At 44.0% G+C, this 18,968-nt stretch overlaps 1 protein-coding gene across 3 annotated transcripts in view; it reads left to right on the forward strand.

The window, feature by feature from the left end:
• Positions 1-18,968, forward strand: part of LOC126355880 (intraflagellar transport protein 172 homolog) — a 372,812-nt gene that overhangs the window by 187,216 nt on the left and 166,628 nt on the right. For all 3 annotated transcript variants that reach the window (XM_050006382.1, XM_050006381.1, XM_050006383.1), the window contains one exon: positions 8,053-8,199. In XM_050006382.1, the coding sequence (XP_049862339.1) occupies positions 8,053-8,199 (147 nt within the window). The remainder of the gene's footprint in view (positions 1-8,052; positions 8,200-18,968) is intronic.

An 18,968-nucleotide genomic window follows, 5' to 3' on the forward strand; every position in this document is an offset into this window, starting at 1 on the left:
AAGCCATTACACAAGTAAATCAGGGCAATATCGATAAGAACCCGGTTGTGCCTCATTGCCAATGTTGTGGTTGGCAGGAGAGCCAACACCGTGTTACTAGAGGAGGCTGAAAGGCATGCGTTTTAGCTCACACAGTCTGGCGTGAGGTCTGGAACAGGACAAGGAAATTAGACTTCAGAAAAACGGATGTAGCTGGTGGAATACTTAACTTTAATCCATTAATGGTGAATGTCGCTGTTGACATTACATGATTCACAGTATCAATAGTAACTGATAATGGCGCCTTGCTAGGTCTTAGGAAATGACGTAGCTGAAGGCTATGCTAACTATCGTCTCGGCAAATGAGAACGTATTTTGTCAGTGAACCATCGCTAGCAAAGTCGGTTGTACAACTGGGCAAGTGCTAGGAAGTCTCTCTAGACCTGCCATGTGGCGGCGCTCGGTCTGCTATCACTGATAGTGGTGACACGCGGGTCCGACGTATACTCCCTGACCGCGGCCGATTTAAAGGCTACCTCCTAGCAAGTGTGGTGTCTGGCGGTGACACCACAGAAAGTCTCAGTAAACATAGGGTCGAAAATGCATACCTTAAGAGCTACGAGCAATTTTTCATCTTTGATACTGTGATGCAAATGCACTGAAAACTCTTTTCTTTCAACATTTTGGGAAGTAGTAGTATGGACCAAAACAAGGAAGAAATGTCCAGTAAACATTTGCCCTAAAATCCATACCTTAAAAGTTATAAGCAATTGTTCATTAGAAGTGTTGTGTTTCCAAGTAGTGAAGATAAGTGCGTGCTCATAGGTCTTAAGGTATGCATTTTAGAGCTGGACATTTTGGTCCACATTACCATTTCTCAAAATACGGAAAGCAAAGAGCTTTCAGTAGAAGAGATTTGCCTCACAGTATCAAAGATGAAAAATTGCTCATAGCTCTTAAGATATGAATTTTCGACCCTATGTTTACTGAGACTCTTTTGCTTCCAGTATCGTGTACTTTCAACTGTATTTGTTTACACCATTAATTGTGATACGTCCTGTGTATGCCTTAGAGCAAATTCCAACCTTCAACTTTCATGATGTTGATGCAGGGAGGGCAGTTCAAATTAATTGTGTGGGGCAACAGGTGCCACAGATACAAATACTGTTATGCTATGCACATTCTACAACAGGGTATTTTGGGTTACCATTACGGATTCCATCTGTGTAAATACATTGTTACAAATAATGTAGTACTTGTCATGACAAAATATAAAAAGAATGCTGTTATCCGTCAAGTCATTAATATATGCTGTACTTCAATACAGAGAAGTTTCCTGATCCCTAGCCAGAACCCAGTCCCACATATTGTTCGTGCATTGTTGCTTGGCTCATGCAATCCCCCCAAATGGCGTTATCATCACCACACAGAATCCAGAACCTAAACAGATCCTAAACAAAGTCATTAGCCTTTCTCCCAGAAGCCTTAGCCCCACAAAAATATCAGTCCTTTCCAAAGTCCTCACTTTTTGCCCTACCCCCAAATTTAATCATGCTGAACTTGTTGAAGACCTTCTCCCCTTCTCCCGGTCCCTACAGTCGGAACACCTTTTGCCACCAGTGCTACCAGTCAGACTCGACCAAAGACCAATGTTGAAACCTGCCTGACTCAGTTCACTCCTCCATCCAACCATGATCCACCCCCACTGCACCCAAACACCCCCCCCCCCCCCCTTCTAACTTTCAAGAATTTCTTAACATTGAACCTTGCCTCACTATCATTCCACAAATCCCTCAAGATGCTAATTAACATTACTTTCACAGAAAGAACTGCAGTCCACCATGTAAAAACTGATCCTGACCTTATGATCCTACATGCGTTCATAGACTCCACCACTGTTGTTTTGAACTGGAAGGATTACCTGGCAGGTGGGCTCCACCAGATGGCAGATTCATCCACCTACAAACCTTGTCACTGTTACTCCATTCCAGAAATCTAGTCTTCTCAAATCCTGAGGTCCATACCAGAACCTCTCCCTGGCATCCATCTCTCTGCTTACTCCTACCACTCCCCATATTCCTGCCTTCTACATGTTTCTTAGTGTCCATAAACCCAACCACCAAGGATGCCCCATTGTGGCTGGTTACTGTGCCCCCACTGAGAGAATCTCTGCTCACATAGGCCAACACATTCAGCCTATTACCCAAAACCTACCCTCCTATATAAAAGATACCAACCCTTTCCTCCATCGACTCTCCACAGTTCCTGTCCCTTTACCACAAGCTGCCCTGCTCATCACTATTGATGCCACCTCCCTTTACACTAATATCCCTAATGCCCATGGCCTTACTGCTGTTGAACGCTACCTTTCCCAGTGCCCAATGGATCCCAAATCAACAACCTGCTTCCTAGTCACCATCACCAACTATATCCTCACCCACAATTACTTCTCCTTTGAAGGCTTTACCTACAAACAAATCTGGTGTATGGCTATGGGCACCCACATCTTCATCCTTACACAGCCCTAGCTCCCAACCCATTACTTCATGCCTCAGATCCCTGTAATAGACCTAGATGCAAGACCTGTCCCATACATCCTCCCACCACCACCTACTCCAGTCTGGTCACAAACTTCACCTATCCCCCTGGCAGCAGAAGGCAGATGCCGACAGAAGTAATTTATTGTACCCAAGAAACGTCGGAGTTCTTTGTAAGTAGCCGTCGACGGCAATGACATGATGGCCTACACGCAGGATTTTGGAGGGTGTATTCCGTATGTGGAGATGGTGGAATCCAAAAATGTGACAGAAGACAGGTGCAATTGGAATTTGCCCTTGTTGATCTCGACGCCATTGGAGTTTAAGGTCTGGAGGACCTTGGATAAATGGTTTTCGTGTTCCCCGCCAAGTTGCTGAAAATGAGTATGTCATCCAGATATGCAAAGCAAAACTGGAACTGTCGCACGATTGAGTTGATGAAACGTTACCATGTTTGAGCCGCGTGTTTCAGGCCGAAGGGCATGAAGTTGTATTGGAACAAACAGAGCAGCGCAATAATAGCTGTCTTTGGAATGTCTTCCGGTGCTATGAGAATCTGGTGATAGGCACGTTTACAGTCAATAACACTGAAGATTGTGGCGCCTGATAACATAATGAGTGAAATCGTTTATGTTTGGCACTGGGTAATTGTCCAAGATAGTAGGAGCATATAAACATCTCTGGTCATCGCACATTCCGAAAGAACTGTCGTGTTTGTTGATGAGGTGAATCGGTGAAGACCAGTTGCTGTCTGACGGTTGCAGGATACCTGCCTCCAAAAGTTCGTTATTTTGCTGCCAGGCTGTGCACAATAATGGGGTTGAAGCATCTTACTTTGTGCCTAATGGGAGGGCTGGCAGTGGTAACTACCTTGTGTGTCGTTTCTTCAGTGACGGAAGAAACTGAGAACTGCACACGAGACTGAGCAGTGTCCTGACATGAAGTTTTTGGACAAGTGGGGCGCAACGAGGTGTAACCGTTAGCGCGATTGGGAAAAGGCAGCACGAAAGTCACATGCCTATTACGTGAGCGCGGCGTGCACTTCTTTGGAGAGGTCGGCTGAGTGCGCAATGTTGAGTAGGTCTGGACGCGCAGCGATGGTTTGTTGTCAGACTTACCTTGGGTAACCAGCCCAGGCGAGAGAGGCATTGGTGTTGTTTGGGGAACAGTGATGGCTGCCATGTCACGCGGCTGCTGCACAGGCAGGGCAGCTGCCTGCAGTGTGGACGTGGTTGTATCACATGCGCGACTGTCATTAGAAGCACTGTTTGAAACACATGGCACTGGACGTGGCGAGTGTGTTGGGTGTGCCGTGTCTACCGGACGCCAATTGTCAAATGCAATTAATGTTTTTGGACTAACCTGCTGAGTGTCCGAGCTGCTGTCTGCTGTAAGTGTGTGCTATTCATTGTTTCAGCTCGTCATTTTACCAGTGGAATTGAGCCACCGAGTCGTATTCTGACTGTAGGTTAGTGATGCAGGCACAATGTTGTTTGTGAGGGCGGAGTGCTCGCGTACTAACTCAAATGTCGCGAGAGAAACAGAACATGGAACATAACTGTGGGTGCACAATATCTGAGTGTTAGTGGGATGGTGCAGCACTGAGCCCTGAACCACGTTCGGAGAGTTTGTAATGGGACAAAAAATCCATACTGAGAGTTGTTTCATCGATGTCGGCAATGTAGAAAGTCCACGGAAAACACGGAGAAGGGGATGTGTGCACCATAACTTTGACAGAACCTGAGGTTCGTAACGTTGATGCATTGACAGCTGGCAGAAGTGACCTCGGCAGTGAAAAGACCGGGGGAGCCATTGATGTAGGTATGATAAACATGTCAGCACTAGGAAAATGAACCATGACGAAATGTCAGTCACGTATAATCGACCGCTCGGCCGGGTGGATGAGTGGATGGAGTGCAATGTATGGGGACACCTGTGAGGTTCCTTGCAGGACTCGACATCTTTTAGGTCCTGCGGTCGGCTTGGGTGCTGGCAAGGTAACTGGCACTTCTTAGCATTATCGCGGAAAACCTTGTGGTATCGGCATTAGGGATGAGCCAGATTTGGTGGTGGTGGTGTCTGCAGCAGCGGAGGAGGCTTGTCCTCATTGATTTGTTCTGGCACGTATAACAGCACATATGGTGCGTGGACGATCCTGGAATGTTCAGATAGTGGAGAGCGCGAGCGAATACTGCCAGGCGGTGAAGAAAGCACGGATGTGGACTGACCTATGCCTCTGCCCGCAGACGTCCGGTAAACAGAAGCAGTTGTGCCAAACAGTGGTGAGCTGGTTGGTTTTGTCGTAGCAATGTATACAGCTTGGCTGCGATGCGGAGACGATAGCCGATTGACTCGAAGGAGTGCAGTACCAGGTGAATCTGTGGGTCGGTAAGCAATTTGGCAGACCAAACCGCCCACAGTGTGATGTCCGACATTGTATGCTCACTCATGAGCATCCGAAGATGGCGCCAGAGTTGTGGTGGTGTCGGTCCCCCATGTGTTCCTCGTACAAGATCTTGATGATTAATTCTTATGGTGAGCAGGCGATTCGGTCCACGATCGTTTTCTTCACGACTCGTACTTCGGTGGAGGCGGTGGTGAGAGGAGTAGATCGCAAATTAAGTCTGAGTGATCATGGAGGTGCATGATGAGACACAGGAATTTAGAGTTGTCGTCGGACACATGATGCAACTCGAAAGAAAGCTCAACAAGTACAAACCGTGATACAGGGTTGTCCTCATGTAAAGGAGGCAGCTTCAGCAGACGACCAGGAAGAGGGGACGAAGGCGGCTCTGGTGTCCCTTGGAAAACCAACTGGTCTGTGGTAGGAGAGGCTGTACAGCAGACCGGCACAGTAGGCGTAGGTGTGTTAGTGGCTAGCAAGTCAGTAGCAACGGCAGTTTGCATTATCCTTGATGCATTGCAAATACACAATGCGGCTGGCACGGTCAGTACTGTGGGAATGAGTGGTTGCGCAATACGTGTGGGATTCCCGTAAACTGGACCACAGATTATAGGTACTGAACTGAATTGACCCACCCCGGACTTATCGCAGAAGGCCGGCACAGCAGACACCGTTGGTGCTGTGGGAGAGGCGAGCGGCTGAGCGACTGAAACCGGGCCCCCCTGCGAGACGTGGAAGGGGGGGGGGGGGGGGGCAGAGGGCTGTGGTTCGGTAACTTGTATGACCAAAGCTTAAGTTCATCTTAAGTGAGCATGGAGATTGTGCGTGCTAAAATGTTCTTGATTAGTTTTCCAATGAGGCAAAACTGGAACAGGTTGCGGTTGATAGTGGCCGGGTGCATTTTTCAATACTGGTGGTGCTTTTTCAATAATGGCGGTGCTGCACATGGCATGACAATAACTGTTGTTGCGGTCTGTTGAAAGTCAAAATATGTGTGTGAATGTAGATCACTTTGAGCACTATACGATCGATCAGTAGGTACACAGTTCTAAACGTTATTCACTTCACACGTTGGTGATCACAGTCCGGCGACACGAAACCTGAGTTGTTTGTGTTACCAGCACAACGCTTGACCATTGTAGAGCGACAAAGTTTGAAGTTAACATGGCTGGAGATCGCGAATCACTGTGAATTAATCTAGAACTAGTTGTTGGCAAAGGAATGAAGATGTCCAGCGATCGTTTTTGTGCTTCCAAATCTTTGAACAAAGCGTTTGTTGAGGAAGCCATGGCGTCCTGCGCATAACCTGTTGATTTGCAACACCTGGCACATATGTCGTGGAAGACATAGAAACTTCAGGGTCACCAGTCTGGGAACGGGATACAATTATCAGTTCAATGCAATAACTATCCCAATTAAATTCCACATACAGATATATTTCGCAGTGAGTCATATATGTGTACACAGCTTGCGATACAGAACAGAACTAAAAACTAACATGGAGTCTTGGCAGAGCAATAAGAGTCCAAAGATGGTGTTAATTCATGGTCAATATGACCTATCGACGCCACAGCCACAGAACTCTTTCGGATTGACAGATAAAGTTTTCTTTTTGTTTTACAAGATGTAGAAAACTGAAATGGAATGAAGAGAGGAGTAGTTACTTCGAATAAATGCTAAGGTGGAAGGAATTAACGTAAATTAAGGCCAGGTGGGTGGCGAGAACCAAGGTTAGGGTAGGTTAGGTTAGGTTATTTTAGGTGTAGGTGGGCACTAGCACCACAACATGTCCTCGGTTCTCGCCATCCAACTGGCCTTAATTTACGTTAATTCCTCGAGTCTCAGCATTTATTCACAGCTACTACTTCTTTCTTCACTCCATTTCAGTTTTCTACATCTTTCATTTTCTGACTTGTGTATTTTTCACCGTAACCCCCCCCCCCCCCCCCCCCACACCCCCCCACCCCCCACCCTTCCCACCTCCGCATTTCTTTCTTACTAACTTATGCACAATGTTTTGCTGGTAATCTCTGTCATGCATATTATCCTGTGTTCCACCTTTAAGCTCTCAGAATTTCAAATTTCGTCCAGTGCAATCCCCAACAATCAGTCTTTTTTTCTCATCCCATCTGGGAAGTTTCTCCTGACTGGGGGGTTCTGGATGACTTTTTTAAACTGTACCCCTTTCCCTAATCCTCTTCAGTTCTGTCGGCTGCTGTGGCCGAGTGGTTCCTAGGCAATTCAGTCCAGAACTGCGCTGCTGCTACGGTCGCAGGTTCGAATCCTGACTCGGGCATGGATGTGTGTGATGTCCTTAGGTTAGTTAGGTTTAAGTAGTTCTAAGTCTAGGGGACTGATGACCTCAGATGTTAAGTCCCATAGTGCTTAGAGCCATTTGTACCATCCTCTCCAGTTCTTTTCCTTCACCCTCTTCTTTCCCATTCAAGATTGCTGGCCAGGACATTCCTTCCTGAGGGAGAGAGGGATATAGAGTGTGAATGATTAAAGAACGATGGGCGGATCACTCAGACACCAGGATGGAACGGATTCATCTTGAGTGAGGACAATGGAGGCCTTGCTGTTTTACTTGATTTTTAGTGATATTAACAGTACATTAAACAATTATCTCTTGTTTCAGTTTCACAGTCTATTTTCTTCTGTTACATACTGTCCAGCAATCCTGTATTATATTTATTAGTTTTTTCAGTTGAATTTTTCCTTGATACAATATTAAGAAATACTTACATGAGAAAGAAAAGAAAAAATCCTCACAATTTAGTTTTCATTGCTTCTTTTGCTGCCCTAAAATGCATTCCAAATTTTAGCTTTCCTGTTAATTTTCATTGTTATTTTTAGAAACAAATTAGATGTTCGCTGGAGAGCTTCTGTAAAGTTTGGAAGGTAGGAGACGAGGTACTGGCAGAAGTAAAGCTGTGAGGACGGGGTGTGAGTCGTGCTTGGGTAGCTCAGTTGGTAGAGCACTTGCCCGCGAAAGGCAGAGGTCCCGAGTTCGAGTCTTGGTCCAGCACACAGTTTTAATCTGCCAGGAAGTTTCATATCAGTGCACACCCTGCTGTAGAGTGAAAATTTCATTCTAAAATTAGATGTTTTCTAAATTATAAATTTTTTCAGGTGGTAATGGAATGCAGTGTCCTGATGTGTTGGCTCGTATGGCAATGTTCAATAAAACATTCAAAGAAGCTGAAGCCATATATATTGAACACAACAATCTCGACAAAGCAATTGAAATGTACCAGAAACTTCACAAATGGGATGAAGGTAAGACATGAGTATTTAGCAATTGTTAATTCTCATAGTCTAAATTACTATACAGGCAGGATAAGAAATTATACTTGTTTTTTGTCTCACACTGGCCTAACAGTAGTCAATAATGACGGATTAATAATGTACTGGTTAGGTCTGTAGGCAGTTTCTTCAGGGAACAAAAGCAATTAAGGATGGGCAGGGTATAAAGGTGTTTTGGAGCCCCAGAAGAGGTAAGTATGAATATATTTATGGAAAATCAAAGACGAAAGTTGGGCAGTTATGTAACATGGAAGATGCAGGGTGACATACGGGATTGTAAAAATAGTCAGTTACCAGGTGAATGTTCAGACAAAACGCCTCCTCTGAGGTTGTGAAGCAGCTATTAGAATGGACCACATTATGCTGACAATGCTGATTTATTTGGTCCTTGGTAATAATTTTGCTGGATGAATGAATGGATGGATAATTGACTAATAGCCATACAGACATGGAAGCCTCTGCAACGTAGGCAGAAGCTGGTGGATTGTGTGACTGATTTGGAACTTAACTTTATGTGTGACACTTAACCCTGTGTGTGATGGGGTAGCAATTGCAGTGATAATGCTGGAATAAGAAATATTTTGTATTTGTTTTGGACAGCTCTTGCATCTGTGTTTTCCACGTGGATATGACATGTGACACAAGCTGGGAACAACAGTGGCACAGGATTAGATAAAGAAAGTATATATGCTGGATAAGTGGTAAAATACCATTTTTAGTGGGATAGGGGGTTTAGATGTGAGGATATTCCACATTGTAGGGCACAGTTAAAGAAAGTCAAAGTCTTGTCAGGTCTCAATTGGTTTAGTTTTAAGTGCTACTGTGTGAGTAAAGGAGAAACAGTTATGGGTGAAGATGTAGTTAGTTACTCTGAAGTCAGCTATATGATGGGAGAGGTAGTGTGTGATGGTTGCAAGAGTACAGGTACTGGTAATGTTGATGTAAAAGGAGATGATACTTCTGCTATTATCTTTATTTTAACTCATTTATTCATGTCATGAGAATGACATTCATTTCTATCAGTTTTTCTTTGTTCATTCTGCTGTTCTTCCCTGTTTTTGGTACTTTGGAAGTAGCATCACAGATCATATAACTGCTATTTCCAAGTTTAAATGGTAATAGCTGGGATTTATTAATATTGACTTTTAGACCTTGATCATAGAAGTAAGTAGTTATTTGACTTAAGCCATCAGTTGCATCCAATGTCAAATCATTAGCTTGTTTGCAAAAGAACAAAAGTGAGGTATCATCTGCATAACTGACTAGTTGGGAGTGCAGAGGCGCCTCTAAATCATTAATGTAGACCAGGAAAAGGAAAGGGCCTAAATGGACCCCTGAGGTACACCTTGTTGTACTGTTTGGATTGGAAATGTTTGATCTGCCCATTAATTTCACAACTCAGCTTTGTACACTGCTTACGATTGGTTAGATAACTGATCATTAGTTGTATGGATGTGGCATTTATATTGTAAGTTTCCAGTTTGCTTAGTAGTAGTTTATGGTTCATTGAGTCAAATGCTTTAGTGAGGTCTAGAATAGGAAATCTACTCACCATGCAGCAGCAGGATTACACACATATAAAAAAAAAAAAGCTTTTAGGAATAGAAGCTTTTGGAGCCAGTGGCTCCCATCTTCCAGCAGACGGGTTGAGGGGGAAGGAAAAGGGGTGAAAGAAACGGACTGGAGTGATTTAGGAAAAGGGAAAGAGTTCGGAAAAGTCACCTAAAACCCCGGGTCAGGGGAGTCTCACCCGGGAATGAGAAGAAAATCCAGATTGTTAGGGACTGCACCAGACAAGATTTGAAAATCAGAGACCTTAAGAGATTGCTGTAAAATGTCATGAATGCGTTAATAAGAGTCAAATGCTAAGTGCATTTTATGTAATAGAGGTGGTAGGGTGACGGTAAAAGATAGGCAGGCCAGCAAATGAAAGATGTAGAAACTAAAATGGAGTGGAGAAAGGAGTAGTTGCTGTGAAGAAATTCTGAGATGGAAGAAATTAATGTAAATTAAGGCTAGGTGGTTGGCAAGAACCAAGGACATGTTGTAGCACTAGTTCCCATCTGCGGAGTTCTGAGAAACTGGTGTCTGAAACAGGCACCAAGGTCATGACTGTCATGTTGTACAGCATGTTCTGCAACAGGAAATGTGTGTGTTGTTGGTATACACACTCTGCCTATGCCCATTCATCCTAACTTATAATCTGATGGAAGTTGTGCCAATGTAAATGGCCGAACAATGTTTACATAACAGCAGGCATATGACATGTGTAGCTTCACAGGTAGTTCTCCCTTTAATAGTGTATGTTTTGCCTGTTGCAGGGCTGGTGTAAGTGTTCCCTGGTATAGGTGTTAGCTGGAGTTTGTGTAGGGCAAGTCTTGGAGGGGGGACAGTCAAATGGGTTGGAACCATAGGGTAGGGAGATGGATGCGGAGGGAACATAGGGTCTGACAAGGATATTGCGGAAACCAGGAGGGTGACAAAAAGCTATTCTAAGAGTGATGGGTAAAATCTTGAACAAAATGGATCTCATTTCAGGGAATGATTTTAGGAAGTCATGGTCTTAAATCATGCCCTGAAATGAGATCCATTCCATTGAGATTTTTCCTACCGCACCTCGAATAGCTTTTTGTGACCCTCTGAATCTCTGCAATATCCTTGTCAGACCCTACACTCCCTCTGCACCCATCTCCCTACTCTATGACTTCTACTCCTGTGACGGCCCCCACTGCAAGACTTGCTCTATTCACCCTTCTACCAACACATATATCAGCCCCATAACAGGCAAAACATATACTATCAAAGGGAGAGCCACCTGTGAAGCTACACGTGTCGTATGCCTGCTGTTATGTAAACATTGTTTGGCCTTTTACACTGGAATGACTACCATCAGATTATGAGTTAGGATGAAATGGACATAGGTGAGTGTGTATATCATCAACACACAATTTCCTGTTGCTGTACATTACAGTCATGACCTTGGTGCTTGTTTCACAACATACTTCATCCAGATTCTTCCCCCCAAACACCAGTTTCTTAGTACTCCGCTGGTGGGAACGAGTACTACAACATTCCTTGGTTCTCATCACCCACCTGGCATTCATTTACATTAATTTCTTCCGTCTCAGCATTTCTTCACAGTAACCACTCCTTTCTTCATTCTATGTTAGTTTCTACATCTTTCATTTTCTAACCCATCTTATATTTCTCTGTCCCCATCTCACCTCTTACTACATACAATGTGCATAGCTTTTCACTCATATTAACTCATTCATGATGTTTTAGCAGTAATCTCTGTCTTACTCATTACCTTGTCTTCCACCTTAAGTCTCAGGTTTTCAAATCTCATCTGATGGAGTCCCCAACCATCAGTCTTTGCTTCTCATTCTGTCCGGTAAGTCTCACTTAACCATGTGTTCTGGGTGATTTTCCCGAACTCTGTCCCTTTTTCTAAATCTCTCCAGACCTTTTCCTTCACCCCTGTTGCTTACCCTTCAGAAGGAGCCACTGGCTCTGAAAGCTTGCATACCTAAGGTCTTTTCCATATGTGTGCTCTCCTGCCGTCGCTTACTGAGTAGATTTTTTATTTACCCAATTACTTTATACTGTCAAAAATCGATTATTTTCAATGTTACAAGGTAACAGTAAGACTGATTAATTGACAAAACTACTGAAGATTTTAAAGAAAGCTTAAAAAATGTTGACTGAAACGAATTTTTAAATGAGCCTGGTGCTACCTTGAAATTGAACATATTTTGTAATGAGTTTGTGTCCATGCAAATAGACTTTTTGTGTTTGCCCCCAGATCATATTGTGTAAATTGTACAATATTTCGTTGATGCTAGTGCTCAATATTTTCAGTTGGTGGTAGTTGCTGCAAGGTGTGTCTGACGATAATTGCGCTGTGGTGTCGAAATTTTCCAGGTCCAGAGCAGGCAGTATGCATGCATGGGAAGATGCTTGCAGTTTGAGGAAAGCAGGTCTCCTAGTTCCTCCTGCTGGGGGCAGCAGAAAGGCCTTCTGCACATGTGCTGTGGGCAATGACTGTGCTGCCGGATGTTACTGTGGTTAAAAGCTGAATTAAATCTCGGCAACGTGTTGCGTTACATCATGAATCAGAAGTTCTCGTTTTCCCTGTTTTGATTTAATGGCAGCCAGTGCTGGATTCCAGGATACACTAATTGAAAACCTGCATCCCTGTTGACAAGGTTGTCCGCTGTATGGATATGTATGGCCGCCTTAACAACACAGTCCCAGGAATATTATGCTGGGGATATAATTCCAGTCTTTTTGTAAAACATATGATGCCCATGCTGAAGCAATGCTCTGCTATCACTGATTTATCAGGTTGCCCAAGGCCTGTGTGACGATGATGTTCAACACAACGTTCTTGCACAATTCTGGATGTCTGCCCAATATAAGATTTTGCTCATTGGCATGGTGTCTTGTGCATGCCGTATTTCCTAAGATCAAGGTCATTTTTGACCAAATACAATTCCTCAATTTTGCTGGTGGCTGAAAAACACACATGATGTCATGCCTTTTGAGGATTATTTCTATTCATGAAGGCATGCTGCCATAATAGGACAAGAACACCATTGCAGTGGGTGCCTCCGCATCTTCATTTACATCCCAGCTTTCAATTTGCTTGGAACAGAATGCTTGGTGATTCTGTCTGTCGTAATAGACATTCTGTCGGAATACCATTCGTAGGTATTGTAGCTCACCAGGTAGACTGTCGGCATCTGAGACGACATGTGCTCTATGCACCAAAGGGCATAAGACACTAAGTCATTGCGCAGAGTGAGGACAACTTGCGGCATGGAAATAAAACTCTGCATCAGCTGATTTACAATAGACACTATGTCGTAGTGTACCATCAGCTTTTCTTCTAAGTATGACATCCAGGAAAGGCAAAGTGCCATCATTTACCATTGTGAACTGTACATTGAGATGGAATGAGTTCAGGTGCTGGTGAAACACAGGGCCGGACCACAAACATATTGTCTACATACCGCCAGAAGCAGGATGGTTTGAGACTTGCCAACTGAAGTGCTTTTTCCTCAAAGTCTTCCATAAAATAGTTGGCTACCTTGGGAGACAAGGACTTCCCATGGCGACACCGTTCGCTTGTTCAAAATACTGGTCATTGAATAAGAAATAAGTTGTGTAAGCAATGCCACAATGTCTCTCTCAAACTGGCTGCTGATAAGGTGTACAATATCAAAGCTAACCAACAGATGTAACGGTTGTACCTTAAGTGTCTTCAGACATCCTATGAAGTCCCCTGAATCCCAGATATGATTATCACACTTGCCTATAGGAGATCAAAACAGTGTAATAAAATGTTTGGCAAGAAAATAGGTAGGAGTTCCAATGTTGCTCACTACTGGGCAAAGAAGAGACCCATCCTTACATGTCTTGGATGGGCCGTACAGTGTTGGGGTAACAGCGGCCTGTTGGTGTAGGCTCTTAAACACATTAGAAGAAATAAAACTCTTCTTGAGAAGATATAATGTTTTTCTCTGGATCTTGCCAGTCAAATCCTCCCTCAGCCTGTGACAGGCAGGATCATCAAGCAGCACCTCCATCTTGCTGTTGTATTCAACTCGGGAGAGAAGGATGGTGGTGTTCCCATTGTCGGCAGGTAAAATGACGAAGTCTTTGTCCACTCTCAAGTCTTGCAGAGCCATCCTTGTTGCTGAGCTGACGTTAAACTTTCTTGGTGGGGCCCTTGTTAAAATTCAGCGGGTGTCTGTCCTAATCTCTACTGCAATGTCACTGGGAAGTTTCAAAATGGCCTGTTCTATGCCAGCTATGACATCTCAGATTGGAAGTGTGTGTTGTGTGGGTGCATAGTTCAAATCTTTCTTGAGCACTGCAACAGCTGCATCATCCAGGATTCTCTCTGTGAGATTAAACACAACATGTAGACCTGGTGTATTCCCTTCTTGTGACTGGGCCTTGAGATGAGTATACTTTGACATTTGGTGAACCTTGGCTTGTTGTTTTGACCAGTCAGCTAGCGCTCAGGTGACACTATCTATCTAATCCCAAAATACAGCTGAGAGTTTTGAAAAGATCTTCAGATGCAGTGACAGTAATTTCGTGGAGACGATGTGCAGTTCCTTTCTTATATAACTTACTCTCTCTCTCTCAGACAGATAGTGCTATACATGCTTTCACTGATCAAATTTTAAATGCTCTGGATAGTAGAACATCACCAATTGGGATTTTCTGTGATCCCTCTAAGGCTTTTGATTGTGTGGATCATGAAATCCTCTTAGATAAGCTGAAGTACTATGGAATGAATGGTTCAGTGCACAGATGGTTCACTTCATATTTAACTGGTAGAATGCAGAAGGTTGAAACAGTAAACCCACATAGTACACAAAGGGCATCAGATTATTCAGACTGGGGATGTATCAAGAATGGGGTACCACAGGGTTCTGTCTTGGGGCCTTTATTGTTTTTAATATATGTTAATGACTTGCCTAATTATATTCATGAAGATGCAAACTTGGTTCTCTTTGCAGATGACACAAGTGTTGTAGTCAAGCCTAAAAAGCAAGAATCAGCTGAGGAAAATGCAAATCATGTTTTTCAACGAGTTATTAGGTGGTTTTCCGCAAATGGACTTTCATTGAACTTTGAAAAAACACTGTACATACAGTTCAGTACAGGGAAAGGCATAACACCGGAAATAAATATAGAGTGTGGGGGGAAATCTTTAGCTAAAGCAGATTGTTCAAAATTTCTGGGTGTCTGTATTGATCAGAATTTAAACTGGAAGACACACATTGACAATCTACTGAAACGATTGAGCTCAGCTACCTATGCTATTAGTGTCATTGCAAATTTTGGAGACAAGCACATCAGTAAGTTAGCTTAACATGCATATTTTCATTCGCTGCTTTCTTACGGAATCATCTTTTGGGGCAATTCATCACTAAGAAAGAACGTATTTATTGCACAAAAACGTGTTATCAGAATAATGTCTGGGGCTCATCCAAGATCATCTTGTAGACAATTATTTAAAGAATTAGGGATATTGCCAGTAGCTTCACAATATATATACAGCTTAATGAAATTTGTTGTTAGTACCCCGGTCACTTCAGAATTAATAGCACAGTCCACAGCTACAATACTAGGAGACAGGGTGACCTTCACTACCGTTCATTGAATTTGACATCGGCACAAAAGGGGGTGAATTATACTGCCACAAAGATTTTTGGTCACTTGCCAAACAATATCAAAAGTCTGACAGACAACCAATCGGCATTCAAAAGTAAGTTAAGGGAATTCCTGAATGACAACTCCTTCTACTCCATAGATGAATTTTTAGACATAGGCTAAAGAAATACAGTAAGTATTAACAATTGTACCGTATATAAGACTAACAAAGATTATTTGGGATAAATGAATCTTTTGTACTTTGACACGTTCCACATCATTACGAAAGAATCGTGTTCATGATCCATGGAACAAGTAATATAACTAACTAACTAACTCTCACTAGAGCTGCACTCGCCTGTTGTTTAATTCTAACAGCGGCTGCAGAGCCATTATTATGTTTAAATTTAGCAAACATTGGGACAGTTTGCTTGTCTTGGCATCTCAATAAAAACACCATAGTACACAGCAGTCTACCTCTCTTATTACGTTGCCTGTCAAACTCATGTATGTCATTGGCCATGTCCTCCCCATAGAGTTACCAGATGTGACTTTTCAGGTTTTCCTGACAGATCTGTTGCAAATACACTTCTCAGGTTTGCCACCGGGTCGTATTATGTAAATCGTACAATATTTTATTGATGCAATTGCTCAACATCTTCAGGTGATGGTAATTGCTGCTGTCACTGCTGCAACGCACAACTGATGATAATCACAGGGCAGCATCGAAATTTTTCAGGCTGGGAGCAAAGCAGTGCTTCTAATGCCCCTGCTAGGAGCCGCAGAAAGGCCTTCCGCACATGCACTGTAGGCAACGACTGTGCTGCCTGCAGTTAAAAGCTGAATTAAATAGTGGTGTAGTGACTGGTTGGAGACTCGTCTCAATTTGCTTGGTAGTATATCCATTGGATATACTACCAAACAAATTGAGATGGCAATCCAACCAGTCACTACACCACAGCTTCCATAAACAGAGCAAGATGAAGCAAGAAGGTGGCGTACCTGCCCTATGCTGCTTCTATTTCTGCCAGAATCAGTAGGATCTTCTGTAAACACAACATCAAGTGTGTTTTCTGTCCCTCCAACAAGATCAGGGGACTGGTGAGATATGTTAAAGATGACCTGGGGTTACGGAAACCAGGCATTTACAATATATCTTGTCAGTGTGGCATGTCCTTCATTGGCCAGACGACAAGAAGCAGTGGATATCAGGTGCAAGGAACATCAAAGGCACACCTGATTAAGACAGGTGATGAAATCCACCATAGCTGAACACTGTTTAGAACTAGATCATGCCATGAATTATGATGAAAGCAAAATTCTAGCACAGGCACCCTGATTTTGGGACAGTGTTATATGGGAATTGATAGAGATAATAGTAACTGGCCATCTCATGAACCGCGACATGGGGTACCAGCTAAGCAGAGCGTAGGATCCTGCTCTGGAATTGTTGAAGGAGCAACATGGACAGCTGCAGCACTCCATGAATAGAAGAGCTGAAGGTGTGGATATAGAAAACGATCCCCAGACAGAGTGCCAGGCTCTCTGAAGATGGAACGGCCAGGAGTGGGTACGACGGGCGCGGACTACATAGGAAACACCCAGAACTACAGTGGACCGAAAGTGGAATGTCAATGCTCCAGAAGATCGCAGTGAGTGGGAAGGACCACAGGATGAACACCTGGCAACCCAGACAGAACTCCAAACGCTCCAGGCCGAAGATGGAACACCCAGGAGCAGGTCTTTTGGGCACGGACCACAGGGAGAATGCCCAGAACCACAGCGGATGGAAAACAGAGTGGTAGTGCTCCAGCAGGCCACAGCGAGTGGGCACAGACTGCAGAGGGAATGCCTGCAACCGCCGGTGGAGGGGGAAGTCCACAGACATAAATACTGGACCAGGTCCTCTCGAAGAGCAGTCTGAGGTCCCACCTGATGAAGGTTACAGGCTATGTTACTGAAATATTGTGCAAGAACGATGCTGATATCCGGCAGAACACCCGACAATCCACAATGTCATCTCCATAATGCTTTCACACTTACTAAATGAATGTGATGAAACTTGTTGTTCTTTCTTGGATATTCTCTATCTTTTCTGTTAATCATAGCTGATAAGGATTCCAGATCAGCAACACTGAAGAATTGTTCGAACGAGTGTTTGTAAGTCACTTCTTTTGTGAATGAGGTACAGTTCCTTAGGAATCTCAGTCTAACATCTCCTTCTCTTACAATTAATTTTATGAAGCAATTCCAGTTTGGCGTAACTTCTATAGTATTACTGTTTCCATAAATTGTTTGTCAATAGTGTTATTGAACAGTGTATTTTCTTACACTTGCTGCTATTTGCAACTTTCCCATATATAACAGCAACATTCAAAGCAAACCTTGCAAAACTTCTTACATTATCCACAAGACATTTATACATATTTTGATAGTAATGGCCCAATAACACTCCTTTGGGGTATTCCTGAAGTTGCTTTTATATGTGCTCCATCAAGAGCAATGTGCCAATTTCTTTCTGCTAGGAAGTTCTGAATACATTCAAAAACCTTGTCCAGGTTGCATTAAGCTCATATTTTTGTAACTAAGTGACAATGTGGATCTGTACTGAAGGTGTTTTTAAAGTCAAATAACACAAAATCTGTTGTGGTTGGCAGGAGAGCCAACACCGTGTTACTACAGGAGGCTGAAAGGCACGCATTTTAGCTCGCGCAGGCTGGCTTGAGGTCTGGAACAGGACAAGGAAATTAGAATTTTGAAAAACGGACATAGCTGGTGGAATACTTAACTTTAATCCATTCATGTCGACCGTTGCTCTTGATGCTACATGATTCAAAATATCAATAGTAACAGAATATGGCGCCTTGCTAGGTTGTAGCAAATGACGTAGCTGAAGGCTGTGCTAAACTATCTTCTTGGCAATTGAGAACGTAAGTAGGCCATGAACCATCGCTAGCAAAGTTGGCTGTACAACTGGGAGAGTGCTAGGAAGTCTCTCTAGACCTGCCGTGTTGCGGCGCTCGGTCTGCAATCACTGATAGTGGCGACACGCGGGTCCGACGTATACTAACGGACCGCAGCCGATTTAAAGGCTACCACCTAGCAAGTGTGGTGTCTGGCGGTGACACCACATTCCTCCCCTGCAAATCGGTGTACGGTTGTGGCAAAAGGCTTCCGCCCGCCGTGGGGAGGACCCCATGTTGACGTATGCTACGAGGTGGGGAGCGTAACAACAGGCGAGGCTGTGCCACCCGCACCCTGCCAATCGGACAGCGGGGAGTTAGGAAACGCCTGAAAACCTGCTCCAGGGTGCACACCAACATGCAGTGTATGCGCCTGTAGAGTGACAGGAGTGGCCGCAGGCTCGACCTCCATCGGGTCGGGGCACCCGACGGGCGAAGACGACATATGGTACGGAGTGGGCAAGAGTTCCATGTTGGAGGACAACTGGTCACGGGAAGTGATCGGCGGTGCGTGACCCAGAGGGGCGCCCGACGACTGCAGCGGCGCGTCCACTGCGGGCGTCGCCGGCAGGAGAAGAGGCGGCGGCGGCAGTGGTGGCGGCGCGT

This window comes from Schistocerca gregaria, chromosome 3, assembly GCF_023897955.1.
Source record: "Schistocerca gregaria isolate iqSchGreg1 chromosome 3, iqSchGreg1.2, whole genome shotgun sequence".
NCBI classification, from domain to species: Eukaryota; Metazoa; Arthropoda; class Insecta; order Orthoptera; family Acrididae; genus Schistocerca; species Schistocerca gregaria.